The sequence below is a fragment of the Trematomus bernacchii genome, unplaced genomic scaffold (assembly GCF_902827165.1).
Source record: "Trematomus bernacchii unplaced genomic scaffold, fTreBer1.1, whole genome shotgun sequence".
Lineage (NCBI taxonomy): Eukaryota > Metazoa > Chordata > Actinopteri > Perciformes > Nototheniidae > Trematomus > Trematomus bernacchii.
Window position 1 is genome coordinate 13,153,379 of NW_022987564.1, and position 18,421 is coordinate 13,171,799.

Below are 18,421 nucleotides of genomic sequence, written 5' to 3' on the forward strand. Positions count from 1 at the left end.
TTTGCTGTTTCATTAATGCTGAGTGACGGAGACTCTTGTTTTGATTTATTAACACATTAGTGCTGCACTTTGTTGAAACTGTTGCTCTTTCAAATGATTTCAATTTGTTTATTGGATCTTAAGTCGTTAGCTGAAATCATAATTTAAGATAAGATAAGATGTACTTTATTAATCCCAATTTGGGAATTGTTGTTGCTGCAGCAGCATAAAACAAAACAAGGCATTGCACATAATAACAAATTAAAAGAGTAGAAATAAACTATTCTAAAATATAAACATCTCAAAATAGAAATAGAAATAAAAAAGCATTAGAGAGTAAGACAAATATACAGATGACCAATTTCTGGTAAATCTTTGTACACATTTCATGTTAGAGTCATGGTTCAGTTAACAAATGAGAACATCTCTAGTTTCTTCAGCAATTTATTTGTGGGGTGATTGAAATGCTTTCCCCCGAATGGTAAGCCACAACATTGACTTTTACTAATGTTAATACTGCTTTTCATTTATGCTTTCTAAGACTGCAGTTCCTTATATACATTGCTTTATTTATACGAAAGCGGGAGCACCATCTGGGCGATATATGTAGCGCTGATTCCAGTGATCCCTCAGGTCTGCGGGATGCATCAAGTCTCGGATTAACACTAATGTTCAAAAAGCTGCTGTTACGTAAGAACGCTAAATGTACAGAGACAAATTGCACACAGTTAGACACCAATGTTTAAATTGCCACATTTCATGGTACTCAAAGAGGTATCCAATATTATTTTATTTATACTTTCTTTTCAAATGACATCCTCGTGGATTCATCTTCTTATTACAGACACATGTATTTCCAAACATTTGGTCTACCTACGCTTTAAAATGTATTATCTCTTCGATTTAGACACGGCATCTATTGCACGTCTGTCCGTCCTGGGAGAGGGATCCCTCCTCTGATGCTCTCCCTGAGGTTTTGTGATATTGGGCTATATAAATAAACATTGATTGATTGATTAATTGAAATAGCACCTTAGTCTGTTTTATGTATTTAAATATACCTTGAGTGGGTTTATTTGCAGGGATGTAATTACAAAAAGGTCAGCTAATTTTATTTATTGTAAATAAAAATAAAAAATTCATTTGAGATCCATATTAGCAGACACAAAAAACATATCAAACGTATGTGTGCTATAGCTACTGTATCGAGTCATGGGGTGTTAAGCCTATGTTATCAATGTGACAGTGACCATTTCATTATCACACCATAGTGTTCTTTTTAAACCACAATTCCCAGCCTATCTCTCTCCTGATGAATGATCCTCATACCAATGATGTCATGTAAATATAAATATCTCTACCCTTCAAACAAATAATAAACAACTATTTTTCGCCTATGCAAATCATTTCAAATATGATATGCAAATGAGTGCACACACATACACCCACCACTGATGAAAGACATACTCAGATATTTTACTCAAGTAAAAGTATTTTCTTGATGTAAAAAGATCTCTTCATCATACAAGTGAAATTATACTTGTTAAATTACAGAAGCTCCCATTCGAGTTATATTATATAACTAGAATGCCTCGTTTCAGATTGCTTTATGTTTAGCAACATTTTAAACTTCTAATATATTTTGGGTATTCAAGTATTCTGCAAAGTAATATGTGAGTATACATTTCAAATTGAGTTAGAAAATGTATTATATGTCCCTTTGTATTGTAGTAGAGAGGAAGCATACATCATAATAAACATAAACATACTTAGAAGTGTCTTGATAGCCTCTTTGCATAGTCAAATTAGCAATTAGTTACATTACATGTTACTTGTTAGACGCTTTTATCCAAAGCGACTTACATACATTCAGTACTGTCCCCACAGGAGCAATTTGGGGTGAAGTGTCTTGCCCAGGGACACAACGACATGCTGACTGCAGTGGAGTTTTCCCCTGATCCGAACACCAACGCACTAGTCCACTGCGCCACAGCCTCCCTAGTTCTTGCCCTCAAAATATACACAGATGGTTCTAAGAACAAGGAAGAGTGTGTTGGAGTTGGTATATATATCCCAGACTTTAAAATATCGATCTCAAAAAGAGCATCAGATCAACTATCAGTGTACACAGCAGAAATGCTGTCAGTAATAATAGGATTACAGTGGGTTGAAGAGGTCAGACAGATAGGGTGGTGATATGCACAGATTCATTATCCATATTCAAAAGCATACAGTCAACAACAACTGTCAGAGAATATATACTCATAGAACTATAGCTTGTTAAGACTTCACAGAGGCGGTATAGATCTTCTGTTCTGCTGGGTGCCTGCACATGAGGGGGTAAAAGGGAATGAGTGTGCTGATAAGTTAGCAAAAAGTGCATTGCAAAAGGAAATAACATTACCAGTTCAACTTGGAAAAAGAGAAGGAAAAGCAGTTATTAAGAAAAAAGGGATGGAGATCTGGCAGAAAAGGTGGGAGAAAGACCAGAAAAGCAAAGAGTATCACAAAGTACAAAAGACAATTACAATTAATATTTATAAAGACAATCATGATAGCTAGACTCAGACTGAATCACACAGCATTGAATAGTACGCTGATGTCATGGGGAAAAGTAACAGTGACAAGTGTAGGAACAGTGGAGTTAAAGAAAATGTGGAACATAATCTTATTACATTGTGACATCTGCTGAAAGAGAAAAACTAAAGGATAAAGTTATAGAGGCAGAGAGGGAGTGGAATGTGTTTGGTATTCTGGGAACAGAAGGAGAAGGAGTAAGAGCTACCAGAAAGGCACTGTTTACCTTTCTGAGTGAAATTGAGGTAGGTAAAATAATCTAACATTAGGTTAGAATAGATCATGGATTTTTGTTTTGTTTTGTTTTATTTATTTTATGTTTTTATTTTATTTTACTTCATTTTTTGTTTAGATCATGGATACGTCCATGAGTTGAGAGATGGAATGACATGATGAGACACCATAGACTGTGATACACACTCATGTACAGTAAGTGGCGGTATGCAACTAAAAGCTGTTTGAGATCCGCAAATGAAAGAGAGAAGAAGAATAAGAGCGGTTGTGAGTGGGTTTTGATGACAGCTTCCGTTGATTTCCGGTAGTGTTTCATAAACTCGGGACGTAGAGAAGGTAAGAAGCAGCTATTATTTGCAAATTTAGACCAAAACCTTTCATCATTAAATATATTTGAATGCAGCTTTTATTACAGCTCATATCACCGAATTATTTCACATGGTGTCAATGTGATATCTGAATGCTACGTCCTAGATATGCTGTTTTTGTTCTGACATTACAAGGTTAACCGCTAGCTAACTTAGCTTAGCGCCAGGGTAACAGCAGTAGGTATTCAGCATGGGAGTAAGTGTGGGCTTTAAAAAGACACTTAAACGAAGCAAAAAGTTCAGATTTTCTCATAATTAGGCAGTGTGTTTATCTGAAATATTACAGTTGACCGCTATATGATTGATAACATTGCTAGCACTCGCATTCACCTTTCTTAGCTAACATTCCTCTGACATAACAACATCTCATAACAAGTTTGTTATGAGGTCTCTATCCAAGCTATTTAGTTTCATTCAAGCATCTATTGGTGGGCGCCATTAAAATACATGTTGATCTATTGTTAGTTGGTTTTATTGTGATGAAACAAAATGCTGCTTAAATAGAAATTGCGCTCACTCGATGGCTCTTGTTTTGATGCTGTTTAATAGGTTGTAGTAGTTATGACAAAAGGTTGTTATAACATCAATTAAAACGCATTACTCTGGTATTTAAATGAATTTGTATTGTTGGAAGTTGAGTTGATTTTGGGCTTTTCTCGTATATAAAAGTAATCTGTACACCTCTCAGAAAACCTAAAGAGTGTTAGCTGAAAGTGCCACCTTAGTTTTCCAGCATACCAGTGGATTCGTCAACCAGAGCACCAACAAAGCAGTTCAATATGTGCAATTCTATAACTTAACCCCATACTATAGTTTTGATACCACCAGTAAATAACTTCTATATTTTAACCATACTTAATATGAGAATTAAAAACGTTTTTTGAACTACAGCCTTTTTCATTAAATAATAACGTATTTCACTTTAAACTTTTTGTCAGAAGTAACCTAAAACTTATATTTGATTTGTCATCTCATTGTCTTTCCCTTATGCAGGAAGTATGCTGGCCCTGTCCCGTGCAGTGATGTGTGGGGTGACCCGCGCCCCAGCTGCTGTCAGTCAAGGTGGAGTGACCACTATCACTCGATACAACAGCACGGCACAGGTAGCTGTACTGCTCTTAATAAAAACTGAAATAATAATAATAATAATACAGTTGAATATAAACATTAATAATATGTTGTCTTATTTTTCCAGACTGCTCCTAAGAAAACAACATTTGGACCTCTGGCTGATCAGGACAGAATTTTTTCTAACCTTTATGGTCGCCATGACTGGAGGTAACATCCCTCACCTTATTCCTATGTGCTCTATAAAATCTTACACAATACACAATTATGTGCTGATCAATAAAAGTCAAAGAAGAATTTCAGTTATGCCTTTTTTACGTGAAAAGAACATATGAGAAATGTCTTTTTTGTTTAAACGAACACAATCCTCACATATGTTTGTGTTTCAGGTTGAAGGGGGCATTGAAGCGGGGCGACTGGTACAAAACTAAGGAGATCCTTCTGAAGGGAGTGGACTGGATCCTCAATGAGGTCAAGGTTTCTGGCCTGCGTGGAAGAGGCGGTGCTGGTTTCCCTACCGGCATGAAGTGGGGCTTCATGAACAAGCCCAGCGATGGAAGGTCAGGAAGGAGACAGACAGATGCACACATCTGCTTCTTTTGCATTTAACTGACAATTACTATCACAGTCAATCTAATTGATTATTCATCAAAACATTTACCAGCTCTTGCAACTAGCAAAATGAAGATTGATTTTATTCTTTTAGCATCTCTATATATCAGTTAGCTTGATATTTGAATCAACAAGGCAGCATGTTTATTATTCATCAATTCCCTCCTACTAGCCATTTAGAAAAATATCTGATTTTGCAGTTTCTAAATGAATTTACTCATCAATAACTCACCTTGTCTTTTCCAATCAAATTGAAGTTTGCTATTCTCTATTTAACCCAGTTCTGGTTTCTTGCTTTAGGCCAAAGTATCTGGTGGTGAACGCAGATGAGGGAGAACCTGGCACCTGTAAGGACAGGGAGATCATGCGTCATGACCCACACAAGCTGGTGGAGGGCTGCCTGGTGGCTGGGAGGGCCATGGGGGCGCGTGCTGCTTATATTTATATCAGAGGAGAGTTCTACAACGAGTCGTCCAACCTGCAGGTAGAGATGGACTGAATTAAACTTGATGTATAAACCTTAAATGCAGTGTACAAATATACATTTTGATTGATCCAAAACAGTTGTGTGGTTGTACATGACTTCTTAAAAATTCCATCCTTTTTAACTCTTCTATTTTCAATTGTGTTCTCTTAGGTGGCAGTTAATGAGGCCTATGCAGCTGGGTTCATTGGAAAGAACGCCTGTGAATCCGGTTATGACTTTGATGTGTTTGTGATGCGTGGTGCTGGAGCGTACATCTGTGGAGAGGAGACCGCTCTCATTGAGTCTATTGAGGGGAAGCAGGGAAAGCCCCGTCTGAAGCCCCCGTTTCCTGCTGATGTTGGTGAGTTCATGGTCACAGAGAGGTTTGAAAGGTGTTGCATAAAATATGGAAAACGTGGGGGAAAAATGGCCCGTACAGACAGAAGTTCCTGAATCGTGTCCTCTCTTTAATGAGACATGTGGCTTGCTGACTGATTTTTAAGGTGCCTTAACAAGTAAGAAGTAAGAAATTCCAGTTTGTGACAAACTCATCTAATCACAGAAAACTACTAAATTCTTGTTTTTGCCAAATGAACGCCTGGCATGTGAAACATCTACATCTCCTTTTTCTTAAAGGTGTGTTCGGTTGCCCAACGACTGTTGCCAATGTGGAGACAGTTGCCGTGGCGCCCACTATCTGTCGTCGTGGAGGCTCATGGTTTCTTGGCTTTGGCAGAGAGAGAAACTCTGGCACAAAGCTCTTCAACATCTCTGGCCACGTTAACACCCCCTGCACCGTAGAGGAGGAGATGTCTATCCCCCTGAAAGAACTCATCGAGAGGCACGCAGGTACATGTTCAAGGTTCAAGGTTCTTTATTTTGTCATACGAACATAGCTACAGTGTAGTTATGCCGATGAAAATCTTAGGTCACAGGCTTCTCCAACAGTGCAACACAATAACACAGATAAACAGAAAAATATAGTGCAAGTAAATAGTAAATACAAAAAGAAAAATAGTTTAAAAAAGTGCAATAAGAGTCTATATGCAAGTTATTGGAATGATATATTAGATAAATAGATAAATAATTACTAAGTAGCAGATGAATGTTATTTCAACAGTTCAGGTGTTTAGCAGTCTTATTGCCTGTGGGATGAAACTGTCTCTGAATCTGGTGGTTTTAGTCCTGATGCTGCGGTAACGCCTGCCAGACGGCAGCAGACTGAACAGTTGGTGGCTGGGGTGATGGGGGTCTTTTATAATCCGGAGAGATTTCTTCCTGAGCCGCTGGCAGTAAAGGTCCTCCATGGATGGCAGCTCCGTCCTGGTGATGTTCTGTGCAGTTTTCACCACCCTCTGTAAAGCCTTACGATTGAGGGCGGTGCAGCTGCCGTACCAGGCCGTGATGCAGCCAGTCAGGATACTCTCTATGGTGCACCTGTAGAAGGTCAGGATCCTCTCTATGGTGCACCTGTAGAAGGTCAGGATCCTCTCTATGGTGCACCTGTAGAAGGTCAGGATGCTCTCTATGGTGCACCTGTAGAAGGTCAGGATGCTCTCTATGGTGCACCTGTAGGAGGTGAGGATACTCTCTATGGTGCACCTGTAGAAGGTCAGGATCCTCTCTATGGTGCACCTGTAGAAGGACAGGATGCTCTCTATGGTCCACCTGTAGAAGGTCAGGATCGTGCACCTGTAGAAGGTCAGGATCCTCTCTATGGTGCACCTGTAGAAGGTCAGGATGCTCTCTATGGTGCACCTGTAGAAGGTCAGGATGCTTTCTATGGTGCACCTGTAGAAGGTCAGGATCCTCTCTATGGTGCACCTGTAGGAGGTCAGGATCCTCTCTATGGTGCACCTGTAGGAGGTCAGGATCCTCTCTATGGTGCACCTGTAGGAGGTCAGGATCCTCTCTATGGTGCACCTGTAGAAGGTCAGGATCCTCTCTATGGTGCACCTGTAGGAGGTCAGGATCCTCTCTATGGTGCACCTGTAGGAGGTCAGGATACTCTCCATGGTGCACCTGTAGAAGGTCAGGATGCTCTCTATGGTGCACCTGTAGAAGGCAGGGTTTCCCACACATAGACTATACTTGGGCGGGCCGCCCAGGTATATTAACGGCCGCCCAAGTATATTTCACGACCCATTTAGGTCTTTTTTTTAATTTAATTTATTTTATAATAATTTTATTTTTATTTATTTTTTCGTCCGCGACCACGACGCCATCTGCGATCGATTAACTTGTGGACAATGATCCCTCGCTCTACGCCTCCTGTACCCAGTCCCGGACTGGCCATCGGGAGGACCGGGGGGTTTCCCGATGGCCTGGCCTGTTAAGTGGCCTGCCTCACACAGGGTGACTGGCTGTATACATGATGTGGCCTGCCGACATGGCCACTGTCAGATCATAAATCAGAGCCCTCGATTGGTCTCTGTGTGTCATTCAAGCTCGGGATAACCTCAGCTCAGGTGAGGTAAAGGACTCTCTTGCGGCTTTCACACCAGCGCTTTTCCCTTTCTAGCTCCTAGCGAGAGCTTTTCTGGTTCAGCTCCGGTTTCCCTTTTCAGCTCCCGCTCTGTTCACACCACCCAGAGCTGCCGCTGCTGCGTCATGACGTCACAGTTTACGTCGCTGATTTTCTCCCACAACAACAACGGGCCGGGGACTGCGTCGGGTCGATGATCGTGTTGCTTTTAATCATACGAAGCCAGATTAAATTAAATAACGACTTCTCCAACCTTATACTTTTCTCCAGAGTGCCGTGGTTCATTGTTTATTAATGTGTTTCAGCGGCATTTACCGACCGCTGCAGTGCTGCTGCTCTTCCACGGGAGTTTATTCTCCCGTTAGCTCCGGGTTAGCTCACACGGCTCTAAAGTATTCACTGTCTGACTGTCACACAAGCAGCTGATACATATCCCCAGTTCTCCTTAAGTGAATGTGTGTCAGTCTGAATTGACGCTGTTTGGCATCACAACGCTGTTATGAAAGTTTCTCTGGTATAACATGGGTGATGTTAGCATAGCAACTGAAGCTAAACTGACTACTTGCTAAGCCGTTTTCTACAGGCACATTTTACCGGCGTATTTTTCATTATGATTCTACTTGTGATAGTCGGACATGACAACCTGTACAGCCCATGTATTAATTCCATCCGATAGCTGCTATAATAACAAACAAAACGTCTGCCTGCTCTCCACAATGATCAATAACAGCGAACGGATGGTCAAAGTAAGGTTTCCTGCACGCCTCGACGTAAGAGACGCCGCGTCATAGCTCCGAAGCTCTTGCCTCTGGACCGACAATTTTTTGGAGCTGGAAGTGAACCGCATTCCGGAGCTATGACGCGCCGCTGCTGCGGTGTGAACAGGAAAAACCGGCGCTTTTCCAGCTCCAGCTCCGAGCAGGAGCTGGAAAAGCGCCGGTGTGAAAGGGGCATCTGAGTGTTTAGATAGTTAACTTAGTCTAAGTTCTCAGTGGGTCTCAAACGGTTTGGTCACCATTTATGTAAACACATATTTCCATTTGAGGGGGGAGTGATTAGTAAAATAAGCATGAATAAAAAATAAAAAAGTTAACTAGGGGAAAAAAGGTAAGATACACTTTATGATTATTGAAATGTAAACAGTTCTGTTTCATATAGGTCAGGGGTGTCAAACTCAAATACACAGTGGGCCAAAATAAAGAAATGGGTACTAGTCGAGGGCCGGACTGGTTCAACGTTTATTGCAAAACGTATTGAAATGAACTTATTGCACATATTAAACCTGGAACTAACAAAGCTTAAATTATTGCCTATAAAAACAACATTAAACATGAAATAATCAGTTGCATTAATTTCTTATGGCTCTGTCTGCAGCTTTTCCGGAGTCATTTCTTATGATTACATTTTCCCACAGGCCAACAACAGCTTCAAAAAAACAATTCCCCTCAAAAACAAAAACAAACATGCCCTGTTGTCGCAAGAAAAAAAGTGCAGAAGGAAACATCCATTGAAACTCAGTTTGCTGCTGTGATGCTAAGCCAGATACTTGGCATCTCATCTTGGGTGCAAGTTCATCAATGTGTGGGCTCAGGCTCTGAGCTGAGGAAACCCTCAGGATTGAGTGAAGGTGTGCGTGCAATATACCGGAGGGCCAGATCTAATAGTAATTAGAAATTATCCTGCGGGCCGAAATTAAATCCACCAAGGGCCTGATTTGGCCCCCGGGCCTTGAGTTTGACCCATGTGATATAGGTGTTCCCATAGATCTAGTCTCTTTATTTTCCCCTGAAAGTGCATTTAACTCCAAAATAAATAAACAAATCTTACCGGGGGAGCATGCCCCCGGACCCCCCTAGAAGATTTGAGGTCCACCCCTACTTAAAATCACATGGATAGGTTCCTAAAGACATTTACAATTTTTTTTAAATAGTAACTCATGTCCATATGTTTATTTGTGGGTAGTAGATTTAAACTATAGGGCTATCACTATGGGCCCTGCCTGTACCTGTTCGCTCTGCCATCGCAACCAACAGAAAGGTTAATGTTAATGTTGTTGCACGTCACAAAAGCACGTCACCTCAAACCCCCCCCCCCCCCCCTACCAGCACCCCCCCAAGTCTATTTCAGATCTGTAGTGCACACTACAGTGTGGATGGTGAGGGCTATGGCGTCGTCTGTGGATCTTTTTGCGCTGTAGGCAAACTGCAGGGGGTCCAGAGAGTCAGGGAGGGAGGAGGTGATGAATGATTTGACTAACCGCTCAAAGCACTTCATTATGATGGAGGTGAGCTACCGGGCGGTAGTCGTTGAGGCTGGTGATTTTTGTCTTTTTGGGGACAGGAACGCTGGTGGAGTGTTTAACGCTAAATATGACACAATGTATCAATGATCCTACTTGACTCATATTATTGAGATCTCTTTAATGACATAAGTTAGATTTTGGTTGTAAAAATGTGAAAGTTAAACTTAAATGCATAATTTGTTTATCTGCATTGATGGGGTCCTACTACAACATGATTAAGATGGCACACTCGGTAAACACACTCAATTTTAAACGTTTTTTTACGGCCATCCGTCTGGTAGGTGGTGTGCGTGGAGGTTGGGACAACCTGCTGGCTGTTATCCCCGGTGGCTCCTCCACCCCTCTTATTCCCAAGGACGTCTGTGCAGAGGTGCTGATGGACTTTGACGGTCTCCTCCAGGCTCAGACTGGCCTGGGCACCGCTGCAGTCATCGTTATGGACAAATCTGTACGTTTTTTCACCTCCGCTACATAATACATCATGCATAAAGAAATCATCAAACCTCTCTTACATTGGGTGCTTTGTTTTTTGCAGACTGACATCATTAGAGCTATCGCCCGCCTGATTGAGTTCTACAAGCATGAGAGCTGTGGCCAGTGCACGCCCTGCAGAGAAGGTAAGTGCTGTGCCAGTTCAGATTTTCGAAGTATGGCTGTATGTGGCACTTATCCATACGCAACCAACTAAAAGAAAGTCCCATCTACCTAAATTATTATCTGTTCAAGGGTATGGTATATGTTTAATATTTTCACTGCTTTACCTTGCCGCTGGATGGTGCTTTTCCGACGGGGAACTGACGCTGTTGTCTATGTTTTTCAAACCCATCAGACTCCTTTTTTTTAAAACTGTAACTTTACATTGCAGAAAACAGGATGTTCTGAACTTCCACTGCATCTATCTGATTTTTTGGTGTTATTGTGTGCCTATGATGGATCTGATCTAGCACTTGAATCGCTATCGTCATAGAGTAACACAAACAAACTAACAGATTGAGGCAGTGGTAGCACAGTAACTTCTGTGATCTATGAATAAATAATTAAAAATGTTTTTGGGTGGTTAAAATACATTTAACTACTGTACAGTACAGTACATTGATTAGCTTCTGTGCCAATAATCCCGTCTGTTTCTCCAAACTGAGGCCATGCACACTTCCATTCACAACGACCCTTATTAAGAAAATCTGAACTACCACTTTGAAATGACACACATTAGTTGTCACCAATGTCTTTTAATACCATCAACAAACTTCTAAATGTCTCTTTCGTGTGTATCTGTAGGAGTGGACTGGATGAATAACATGATGTGGCGTTTTGTGAGTGGTAATGCACGGCCAACAGAGATCGACATGATTTGGGAGCTCAGTAAGCAGATTGAGGGACACACTATCTGTGCCCTGGGAGATGGTGCGGCTTGGCCAGTGCAGGTAAACACATTTACTGTCATAATGCATTGGCATGCTAAGACGATCGTTGATGGATTCAATGGGGGACTCTAAGGACATTAATAGGTTGACCTTTTGCAGGCTGCAGTATTTGGTGTTATTAAATTGAATTGTATTACATTGAAAATCATCCCTATTGACAGCAGACAAAATTACTATTGAATTAACAATAACAAAAACTGAATGTCAATATATATGTAAACAGGAGTGCCTCTGTCATGGGTCTTCTATTTTTAAGCTGAATATTACACTTTTAACACTTAGGAGTTAAGACTCGCAGTTTTTTGTAAATAAACTCTGACATGTTTGTTGTAGAGCTGTTCTTGTTCTTCTTTATTAATTTACTATCTTCCTTTGTTGCTCTTTACCTTGTTCTCAGGGATTGATCAGGCACTTCAGGCCTGTGATGGAAAGCCGAATTGCTGAACACCAGCAGCAGCAGCAGCAGGCCAGAGCTTAAATGGCTCCTATAACTCCTTGAACTCATTCTTCTGCCTATTTTGCCCTTAACCCTGTGCTTCTGTAATTCACAAACTATTTAAAGCGATAATGTGCCGTCTTATCACCTCATCATCAAATGTTGCATTGATGTGTCTGCCTTGTGTGGTGAAAATACCAATAAAATTATATGAACCTTAAACTAGACTTTGTTGTGTCTTTGTAATTTGTAGGCTATTAAAAAAAATGTTTACTTGTATAATATTGTGGAAATTAGAAACCTCCTTAACTCAAGTCATTTCAGTAAACAGTTTTTTTTATTATTCCCACCAAAACCTGAAGCACCAGAGTTGTAATATAAATGTTTTTTTTAATTCCCTAGCTCCCTTTTTGCTTGTTTTCAATGTTTACAAATGAACAGAACAGCACACACTTAATATGTATTAACAGATGTTCAACACAACCAGGGGTAAACACTTATAAATATATATATATAAAACTTTTTTTGCTTGTTTTTTTCATTTTATAAACGAAAATTAGACGGAATGAAAGAAGGAAGATACTGACATGGACATGTGTAGAAATTAAGTGGTTTTTTTGGTCACTTTTGACTATTAAATACAACTGAATGTCTGAATTTAAGTAGAATTGAAGACAATGTATGCGTCCTGAAAAACAGTAATCCTCTCTTTTCCTGTTCACCTTATACACTACAGACTTTCAATACAACTCAGAGTCATGCCATCTGCAGACGTTTTCAGATGACTCTGCAGTGGTAGGGTGTATAAGGGATGGACGGGAGGAGGAGTACAGAGCGCTGGTGCGTGATTTTGTGGAGTGGACTGGAATAAATAATCTGCTTCTGAATGTGGCCAAGACCAGAGAGATGGTCATTGACTTCAGGAGGAAGAGGACGTCTCCACTGCCCCTGTGCATTCTGGGAGAGGATGTGGCTGTTGTGGAGGACTACAAGTACCTGGGAGTGCACTTAGAGTAGACAATGGATTGAACTGGAGGATCAACACTGACGCTGTGTACAAGAAGGGGATGAGCAGACTATTTTCTGAGGAAGCTGAGATCCTTCAACGTGTGCAGCAAGATGTTCGAGATCTTCTACCAGTCTGTTGTTGCCAGTGATCTCTTCTTTGCTGCGGTCTGCTGGGGGGGCAGCATCAGAGCCGGTGACACCAGCAGAATCAATAAACTGATCAGGAAAGCTGGGTCTGTCATCGGCATCAAGCTGGACCCTTTTGAAGCTGTGGTGGAGAGGAGGACACTGAACAGGCTGTTGTCTATCATGGATAACCCCACCCAACCTCTCCACCTGCAGCTGGACAGTCAACAGAGCTCCTTCTCCAACAGACTGCTGCAGCTCCGCTGTCACAAGGACAGATACTGGAAAACATTCCTGCCCACTGCAATAACTCGATATAACAAATCACCTCTGGCTGGCAGAGAACTCTCTGCTCCATAGCTTCTCTTGGACTTAACATCACACTGTACATTTTACATTTATATTCAATTTAATATTTAATATTCCATGCCTCACATACATGTATATATAATAACTTGCTTTATATTACTGTACATTTTGTAATTCAACATGTATATTTTCTACTTTCTTGTTTATTTCTAGTCTTTACATTTTTATTGTACAATGCCATGTCTTTTTATGCTGCTGCAACACAACAATTTCCCAAATTGGGATCAATAAAGTACTTCTTAACTTATCTTAATGTATAAAATACTGTAACTCGTTTAAAAGACACTCCACAAACCTACAACTACACTTTGAAAATCTCGCGACTCAGAGAGATGTGCTTCTATTTCGTATAAGGCTTCGCCCTCTAAGGCTATCGCTATTGGGTAATCCCACTGCGCATGCGCAGCACTGACAGACTTAATCCACGCCCACCTATGACGTGGGCCCCACCTACGGTCTCACTTCCGTATAAATAGGAAGTATGCCCGTCAATCTGCTCCCACTTTTCTTCAGCACGTAGTAGCAGAAGCACTGTAGCAGGCACATTAGAAAACAAAGATTCCTCCCTTACGAAGCTTTGTTTCTAGTGGAAAGATGGAGATGAGCAAGGTAAGTCAGGGCTGCGTCCGGAACTGCCTTTCATGTGAGGCGGGCTACATAATGAGTTTTGACAAACACTCACAGTGTGAGTCCTGCTTGGGGTTAGAGCATGCGAAAGCTGCTCTTTCCCCACAGGTGTCATGCTCATTATGTGCCCGGCTCCCTCTGGCCCTCAGACAGCAGAGAGCGGACGCTCTCGCTGCTGCTGCGGTCGAGGATGATTGGGCAGTCCCAGAGGTTTACTCTGTGGACGAGGCCCTGGACTTCTTGGATCCGAGTGGAGGGCACGAGTCGGACGACTACGCCCCCTCCATTCATGGATCACCAGGTGGTTCCCCCATCCTCTCTCTCCTCCGGACGGAGGAGACAGAGCGGGGTCCCGGTGTAAGTCCGGTAGACGGACCAGTGGTCTCTCTCTCCGCCGTCACGGCTCTGCCGTCGATTGGCGGAATTCTCCAGGAACTCCCGGAGATCATCTCTAAGGCAGCCGCCTGGCGAGATCTCCGCGTTCCCCCAGCTCAGGAGAGCACGTTTTCGGATGACATGTCCGGGGTGTTCTCCCAGGCACAGAGGGTCAGGAGTGACCCGATCTGGCCACGCTTCCCGCCCATTAGGAAGTACCAGGAGGGGGCGGCGGCGAACCCCAGGACACTGAGGGCTCCTGTATCCACGTACGCTCCCCTCGCGAGGGTGGAGGGATTTACGGATAAGGGTTTTCCGACCGTGCCGCCTCTGGAGCCGAGCCTCACGACGTTTTTTGGAGTTAAGCAGGCCAGCACGGTTGCCGGACGGCGACCCATGCTGACTGCCTCCAGAGATCAGTTTGTCGCCCGACAGACCGACCGGATGCACCAGTGTGCTTACCAGGCGTCAGCGGCGGCCAACAATATTGCGTTGCTGGTGAATTCCATGGTACGTATAGCTGAGCAGTCCGACACCATGTCCTCAGGGGAGGCTGAGGAGATTGGTAAGGCGGCCAGCACTGCACTTACCCTGAGCGCCGCAGTTGCAGTTTCGCAGGCGCGGATTACGACGTGGGCGACTCAGGTCCACCGGTACCTCTGGCTACAGCAGGGATCTATACCGGAGGGTGCAGGGAAAGAGCTGATAGAGGCTCCAATCAGTCCGGACGGACTGTTCGGACCTCAGTTCCACACCATGGTGGAGTCAAGGAAGTCTGCATCGGAGCAGGCAGACGACATACGGTGTCACGTCGGATGGCTTCAGCCGGACAGACGTCCCCAGCAACAGCAGCGACAGCAGCGCCCGCAGCACCTGCAACAGTCTCAGCAGGGGCAGCGCGGGCAACGGCGAGATCAGCAGCGGCGCCAGAATCGCCCTTCGGCGGCTGCGGGGGCACCGTCCCATGTCTCCGCTCCTCCGCCACAGAGACAGAGTCTCCAGGCGACGAGTCGGAAGGGAACGAAGAACCCCCGCTCCTGGTCTGCTCCTCCGGCTCCGAGAGAGCCTCCGAGGAAGCAGAGCCGAAAGTGACTTTTTGGGGGGGATGTGCGGGAGTACATTTTCAATAAAAATGTTGAAAATTCCAACAGTGTGTCTGTAGCAGCTGTTTCTCACATTTCCCCCACACTAGTCAGGCCGACTGTTGTTAATCTGTCGGTTAACAGACAGCAAGATTCGCTGCATAAACCAGCTGTTTGTAACCTGTCGGTTAACAGACAGCTGGGCTTGCCGTTTGAGCAGGCTGCCTCTGACCTGTCGGTTAGCAGGCGGCAGGGCTCGCTGCACAAGCCAGCTGTATATAACCAGGCGGTTATTAGACAGCGGGGCTTGACGTGTAAACCTGTTGCCTCTGGCCTATCGGTTAGCAGGCAGCACGGTTTTTCCTCTGTCCCAGGTGTGCCTGCTTCACACGGTCGTAATGAGCCTAGGGCTGTTATTACGCGCTGTATGAATAGCACTGCACACACCTCCGCTCTTTCCTCAGGCCGGGGTGAGATGCAGTGTGTGGAGACCCCGTCACAGCCCTTTCGGGCGGGGCCCCCCTTGGGTTGCTTCACGAGCAACAGCGGCAAGGGCTCTGGCATGGCTCGTCACCATGACTACCACAGCACAACAAGAACAGGTTTGCCCGCTCTCGGAGCATTGCTCAGAGTGGCGGCGGATATGTTTGATGGACAGATGGATGAGCAGGCTGATCAGCAGAGGGTACTCTCTGCAATTCGCCTCCCCTCCCCCGCAGTTCAATGGGATTCAGGAAACACTCCTGTCATCCCAAGAACAGTGTCTTGCGCTCCAGGAGGAGCTGCAGGAACTCCTGGTAAAAAGTGCGATTTCCAGAGTTCCTCAAGGGGAAGAAAATCGGAGGTTTTACTCCCGTTATTTTCTTATCCCAAAAAAGACCGGGGGAATGAGACCCATCCTCGATCTGTCAGCATTCAACAGGGTGATAATGAAAAGACCTTTTCATATGCTGACAATCAAACAGGTGCTGGAATACGTTCACCAGGGGGACTGGTTTATGTCAATAGACCTGAAGGATGCCTACTTCCACATAACCATAATCCCGAAACACAGGAAATTCCTGCGTTTTTCTTTCCAGGGAATTTCGTACCAGTTCAATCGACTGCCGTTCGGATACTCCCTGGCTCCTCGCACTTTTTCAAAGTGTGTGGAGACGGCTCTGGAGCCGCTTCACAGAGGAGGGATGAGGGTGTTATTTTATCTGGACGACCTGCTGTTGCTGGCTCGATCCAAGAAGGAGGCTGCTTTACAGACGGTACAGCTCGTATCTCATCTGTCAAGCCTGGGTTTCATTGTCAACTGGAAGAAGAGCTGTCCTCTTCCCTCCCAGGTTATCATTTATCTGGGAGTGGAATTGAACTCAGCCCTCATGAGAGCGCGACTCTCACAGCAGAGAGTGGAGAAAGTGACAGCTCTCCTCCGACGCGTCACACCTCGCAGGGTGGTGACAGCCCTCTCCGTGATGCAGCTGTTGGGCATGATGTCAGCTGGTCACGTGGTGATCCCTCTGGGACTCCTTCACATGAGGAGACTCCAGAGGTGGTTTATTCGCCTGCACATCGACCCCGTGCGGCAGAAGAGACGCATGGTGTACATTCCCCCTTCCGTGGGTTTGGATTTAGCCTATTGGAAAAATCTCCACGTCCTGTCAGTGGGGGTTCCCCTGGGCAGAGTGACGTCACACACAGCGGTGTTCACAGACGCATCTCTCGCAGGCTGGGGAGGAACGTGCATGTCGCAGGCAGTGGGGGGACAGTGGCCGGCTCACATGTCTCTCCACATAAACGTGCTGGAGTTAATCTCCGTATGGAGAGTAATCCAGCACTTCGCCCCGTTGCTGTTCAATCAACATGTGTTGATTCGGACAGACAACAGAGCAGCGGCGGCATACATAAATCGCCAGGGAGGCGTACGATCAGCGCAGCTGCTGAGCACAGCCAGGCGGCTGCTGTGCTGGGCGCAAACACACGTACTCTCTATCAGAGCGGTGTATATTCCCGGCGTGTTGAACAGAGGGGCGGACCTCATGTCCAGAGGAGGTCCTCGCCAAGGGGACTGGAGCCTCCACCCCGAATTGGTCTCCCAGGTATGGAGCAGGTTCGGGAGAGCGGAGGTGGATCTGTTCGCTGCACGCGAGAACGCGCAGTGTGCCCTCTGGTTCTCCCTGAGAACGCAGGACCACCCCCCCCTGGGCGTGGACGCGTTCGCACACAGGCCGTGGCCAAAGGTGTTGTTATACGCTTTCCCACCAGTCCCTCTGATCCCTCGGTTCCTGGACCGAGTGCAGGAGGAGAGACTGACAGCGATTTTAATAGCACCGGAACGCACGGGAGCGTCCTGGTTTCCATGCCTACAGCGGATGCTGTCAGGGAGGCCGTGGGAAATTCCGTGGCGCAGGGACGCTCTCTCCCAGGTGGAGGGAGCGATCAGCGGTCACCCAGTATTGGGCCAACGTTTGTGGGCATGGCCCCTGAACGGGAACATTTAGAGGGGATGGGCCTCTCTAAAAATGTTATTAGTACCATTCAGGGTTCAAGGGCGGCGTCCACCAGAGCATCCTACACAGCCAAATGGGCAGCGTTCCAGCGCTGGTGTGTAGGGAAAAGCCTGGACCCCATTACGTGCCCCCTGCCTCACGTGCTGTCGTTCCTCCAGACCTTACTAGACAGGAATTTGGCTTATAGCACGGTCAAAACGTACGCTGCTGCCATCTCATCTTGCCACGTAGGGTTTGGTGTCAGTACGGTGTTTAGTCACCCTCTGACAACACGCTTTCTACGGGGAGTACAGAGACTCAGACCGGTGTCACGCGCTTTGGCGCCTCAATGGGATTTGGCGTTGGTGTTACGCGCACTGAGTAAAGCTCCATTCAAACCTTTATA

At 44.7% G+C, this 18,421-nt stretch overlaps 2 protein-coding genes across 2 annotated transcripts; both read left to right on the forward strand.

The window, feature by feature from the left end:
* The first annotated feature begins 3,057 nt into the window (after nucleotides 1-3,057).
* ndufv1 (NADH:ubiquinone oxidoreductase core subunit V1) lies at nucleotides 3,058-12,178 on the forward strand. Its single transcript, XM_034125314.1, has 11 exons — nucleotides 3,058-3,126; nucleotides 4,152-4,261; nucleotides 4,354-4,436; nucleotides 4,616-4,786; nucleotides 5,139-5,322; nucleotides 5,476-5,665; nucleotides 5,941-6,153; nucleotides 10,373-10,539; nucleotides 10,627-10,708; nucleotides 11,370-11,515; nucleotides 11,913-12,178. The coding sequence occupies exons 2-11, from the start codon at nucleotides 4,157-4,159 to the stop codon at nucleotides 11,991-11,993; spliced, it is 1,422 nt and encodes a 473-aa protein (XP_033981205.1). The 5' UTR covers nucleotides 3,058-3,126; nucleotides 4,152-4,156; the 3' UTR covers nucleotides 11,994-12,178.
* A 1,870-nt stretch (nucleotides 12,179-14,048) lies between these two features.
* On the forward strand, nucleotides 14,049-18,121 carry LOC117477766. The gene is made up of 5 exons (XM_034124511.1): nucleotides 14,049-14,063; nucleotides 14,271-15,544; nucleotides 15,734-15,912; nucleotides 16,003-16,223; nucleotides 16,315-18,121. The coding sequence occupies exons 1-5, from the start codon at nucleotides 14,049-14,051 to the stop codon at nucleotides 18,025-18,027; spliced, it is 3,402 nt and encodes a 1,133-aa protein (XP_033980402.1). The 3' UTR covers nucleotides 18,028-18,121.
* The last annotated feature ends 300 nt before the right edge of the window (nucleotides 18,122-18,421 follow it).

Bases quoted from the DNA above. Each gene is read 5' to 3' on its own strand.
- LOC117477766 (XM_034124511.1), top strand. The intron at 15,913-16,002 runs GTGTGCCTGCTT...CTCTTTCCTCAG, and splicing joins CGGTTTTTCCTCTGTCCCAG to GCCGGGGTGAGATGCAGTGT. The intron at 16,224-16,314 runs GTACTCTCTGCA...CTTGCGCTCCAG, and splicing joins AGCAGGCTGATCAGCAGAGG to GAGGAGCTGCAGGAACTCCT.
- ndufv1 (XM_034125314.1), top strand. From the start codon at position 4,157: ATGCTGGCCCTGTCCCGTGCAGTGATGTGTGGGGTGACCCGCGCCCCA. The intron at 10,709-11,369 runs GTAAGTGCTGTG...GTGTATCTGTAG, and splicing joins GTGCACGCCCTGCAGAGAAG to GAGTGGACTGGATGAATAAC. The intron at 11,516-11,912 runs GTAAACACATTT...CCTTGTTCTCAG, and splicing joins GTGCGGCTTGGCCAGTGCAG to GGATTGATCAGGCACTTCAG.